The sequence below is a fragment of the Carassius carassius genome, chromosome 11 (assembly GCF_963082965.1).
Source record: "Carassius carassius chromosome 11, fCarCar2.1, whole genome shotgun sequence".
Lineage (NCBI taxonomy): Eukaryota > Metazoa > Chordata > Actinopteri > Cypriniformes > Cyprinidae > Carassius > Carassius carassius.
In genome coordinates, this window is record NC_081765.1 from 21,324,309 (window position 1) to 21,328,264 (window position 3,956).

Consider the following 3,956-nt stretch of genomic DNA (forward strand, 5'->3'; position numbering starts at 1 on the left):
TCAATCTTTAAAACTCTAAATTTTTAAAACAACACACATACTTGCAGCATGAAACAAAACAACTGAAAAACAAACAGTTTCTCTTAGGGTGTATTCACACATAAAGTTATTTACAGCATATGTAATTATGAAAGTGAAAGTGAAGTGAAGTGACATTCAGCCAAGTATGGTGACCCATACTCAGAATTTGTGCTCTGCATTTAACCCATCCAAAATGCACACACACAGAGCAGTGAACACACACACACACACACACACACTGTGAGCACACACCCGGAGCAGTGGGCAGCCATTTTTATGCTGCGGCGCCCGGGGAGCAGTTGGGGGTTCGATGCCTTGCTCAAGGGCACCTAAGTCGTGGTATTGAAGGTGGAGAGAGAACTGCACATGCACTCCCCCCACCCACAATTCCTGCCGGCCCGGGACTCGAACTCACAACCTTTCGATTGGGAGTTCGACTCTCTAACCATTAGGCCACGACTTCCCCCTAAATGCAGTGTGTGGCAAAACTGATTAAAGTTGAACCTTATGCAAATGAGCAGTGATGCAATGCAGCAACTTCCAATGAAGACACTGGAGCACATGTGATCCATCTCGTAAGTTCACTGCATACTTACTGCGAACAGTTTCACTAATTAGTATGATCATCATTTTTATTTTCTGCAATTTAAATCTGATTCTGTAATTTAATTGCAAAAATGTACGTTTGCATTCAGTTTACATTGCTTCTGTCAGCTGTATTATTCCTCAGATCATGGCACTGGTCAGGTTGCTGAGCGATCGAACGCTGTTGGTGTGAAGGCTCTTCCTCCGAACGCTCCTCAGATAGTTTCTATACAAGATCACGCTGATCACACGGTCCTGAAACTGCTTTGACACAATGTAGAAGAGTATGATGTCCAGCACTGTGCTCGCATTCATCAGGAAGGTGGTGAAGGCCCCCCAGGTGTTGTAACCCCTCTCACTGCTGGCCAACAGCATGGAAACAAAACAGATGTGGTAAGGCACAAAACACACCAGAAGCTGAACGATCAGTGTGATGATGATCCGGATGGACTTCTGCTTGACTTTGGGCTTCAGTTTGGACGTGCGTCCATGGATAAGGTTGTCTACGATGACCATATAACAGCCCACCATAATGCACACCGGCACCAAGAAGAAGAAGACAATACGTGCGAAGTGGACAGGATTGTCACGGCGCAAGTAGATGATGTCGTGCATCTTGATGCAAGTGGTATAGTTTGTGTTGAGGTCAGGGTCTTCTTCCAGGAGAACAAGCGGAGCTGTGCTGCCCAGGGTCATGATCCAGACTCCCGCACAGGACAGCAAGGCTTTATGGACGCTTTTTAGTTCTCGGGTGTGTCGTGGCTGCACTATGGCCACATAACGATCTGTGCTAATGAGTGCGAAGAGCCACAAGGCCAGGCAGGGATAGAGCACCGTCAGTGCCGCATTAATCCTGCAGAACACATCTCCAAAGGGCCAGTAGTCTTGACTGTAGTAGACCATTCGGAAAGGCAGCAGTAAGATAAATACCAAGTCCACTAAAGCGACATTGATCATGTAAATAGTGATGGAGTTCCTTCTTTTAGTGGTCAAGGCAAAGACCCAGAGGGCGGTCAGGTTGACCACTGTGCCTATGACGAAGATAATGCTGTAAAACACTATGCTAGCAATCCGGTACACTTGGGGGACGTGGCCCTCGTTGATGACAGGCGATGTGTTATAGTCCATGATGGTTTGCCTGATTTGACCACAAAAGAAAGAGAAACTAATTTAAGACAGTAGTTAATTAATTAAAACTATGGAAGCCTGTTGCAGAGTATTGAAATGGTTATAGACCTTAGTCAGAGTAGCATTATATTTCATTTTTGATGGGAATTAAAATGAGGATGTAATAGAAATACAGCTTGTTCACTTGATTGTGCCGATTGTTCATCCTTTCAAAGTAGACAAAATAGTAGTTTTGAAATTTAAAAGGTCTAGGAACTTTATACATTGTGTGCCACTGTAAAGACTGAAGAAAATTCAATATGACCCCTACTCTGAGTAATGTCTATTGAAAATGTACACATCTTACAGCTGCAACTTTATTTTTAATAACTCTTGTACTTTTTGTAGTTTCTTGCATGTGTGATGCAAGGTTGTTGTTGTTTTTTTACTTACACTAAATAGAATAGTAACAGAACATAAATATGTCTTTCTTTTGTCTGTAGAACAAAAAAGAGTCTTAAAACTACATGAGGTAAGTACGGAACAGAATTGTAATTTTGGGTGAACCATCTTTTTATGACATGCCACTTTTTACATTTTAGTAAAAAATTTTAAGAAACCAAAAAGGTTTTCAAAAAACTGAAAGACAACCATTCTCAGATATGAGTGTTAAGGTACAAAAAAAACAAAAAACTACCAAAATGTTGAATATCAGTCAGTATACAAGTACATCATAAAAAGAAGTTCTTTGTTATTTATTGTTTTGACTTGTCATTGTCAAAAATCTGTGCAGAATTAATTTATATTCATCAACAGTCACCCTGCACCTTAAAAAAATCACTCTACGTAAGTTTTTGAATATATAATGTTAATGAATTGTCTACTTACTATAGAAACCATGTTTGATCTACAACATTGTGATAATGTTGGCTGTTGGTAACACCTATGGGTTTTCAATGGCCAAATTTTGTTCAAGATTACAAAGTAAAAAATTGAAAGGTACAAACCTCAGAGATCCATGTTGTTGGCATCGTATTTGTTCTGAGGGCTGTACGGTTGATGACTATAATGTGCCCTTGCTGCCGAGCTTCGATCTAACAGAGGAAGTTATGCTTTTGTCTTTATTTAGATTAGAAATTTTCTTTTGGTTTCTGTGAAGCCCCTTCACTTCCTGTAATGCATGTACTAGTGGAGAATATATCTCAATAGCAAACTCTATGTCATATGCAGTCTGAGAGCAGTGGAAAAGTAAAAATGTGACAGGTTTGGGTGCTGGTTATTGATTGGGAAAATAGAGTTTGTCACATAGCATTAGCTCTCTTGGGAACAGCTCATAGCAGGTGGCAACAGAAGGCATCTGGTGTTGAAGAGTTTTAATTAAACACAGGATGCTGAGGTTTGTGGTGTGTAAACAGGAAATGAGATCTTTGTAATGAACAGTGCAAAAAGAAAAAGCCTGATCAACCACGTTTAGACACAACAATCTGTGGTCAACTTACTATCTGAAAAGTAAGATTACCTGTGATTGTTGTCTATGCCACATCTCTCTCTCTATCTCTCTCTGTCTCTGTATCTCTCTCTCTCTCTCTCTCTCCATGTGCTCATAGCTTTATGTATGTACATATAAATTCTGTCACCATTTGCTTACATTTATGTCATTCCAATCCAAACCTGTATTACTTTCTGTCCTCTGAGGAACACAAACTATCATATTTTGTCATGATATCTTTGGAATGTGAGTAAATGATGATTTTGGGGTGAACTGTCCCTTTAATTAATGCTGTTGTTGTTCTGTGACTTACTGTGGTAACAAAACCCACACGAGTGGAGTGTTCCAGCAGCCACAGTTCAGCCGGAAGAAAGAAGGTACTTTAAAAACATCAACACTAAAACTCTGTAATATATGTAGTACATTCATATTCTCCATTATTGTGTTCCATTGTGAACTATTAGCTCTAATAGTCATGCCAGTGTGACACGACACCTACACTGTACATCGACTGATTCATTCACCCTCTTAAACATTGTCTGACATTTCCTCTCTTCAACAGTCGCCCACATCAGGAAGTCACTATAATTTTAATTTACCCATATGTGGATAACTGACACACAAACATCATTCTCTTACAGATCTGTGGTAGAAACCTGGGGATTTTTTGTTTTTGGTGAGATTCTTGTAAAAGTATAGAGAAATGAACTGTAAAATGAGGAACATCTGCTTGGTCTCTGAGTGCACGTAGTCT

General features: G+C 40.0%; 1 protein-coding gene across 1 annotated transcript; it reads right to left on the reverse strand.

Annotated features, from left to right (window-relative positions):
* Nucleotides 1-519: 519 nt before the first annotated feature.
* On the reverse strand, nt 520-3,254 carry LOC132152472 (N-arachidonyl glycine receptor-like). Its single transcript, XM_059561231.1, has 2 exons — nt 2,721-3,254; nt 520-1,744 (listed from the first exon to the last, which is right to left on the reverse strand). Exon 2 carries the CDS (start codon nt 1,732-1,734, stop codon nt 748-750), a length of 987 nt encoding a protein of 328 aa, XP_059417214.1. The 5' UTR covers nt 1,735-1,744; nt 2,721-3,254; the 3' UTR covers nt 520-747.
* Between the last annotated feature and the right edge of the window lie 702 nt (nt 3,255-3,956).

Excerpts from the sequence above, each read along its gene's own strand:
- LOC132152472 (XM_059561231.1), bottom strand. The coding sequence starts at position 1,734 with ATGGACTATAACACATCGCCTGTCATCAACGAGGGCCACGTCCCCCAA.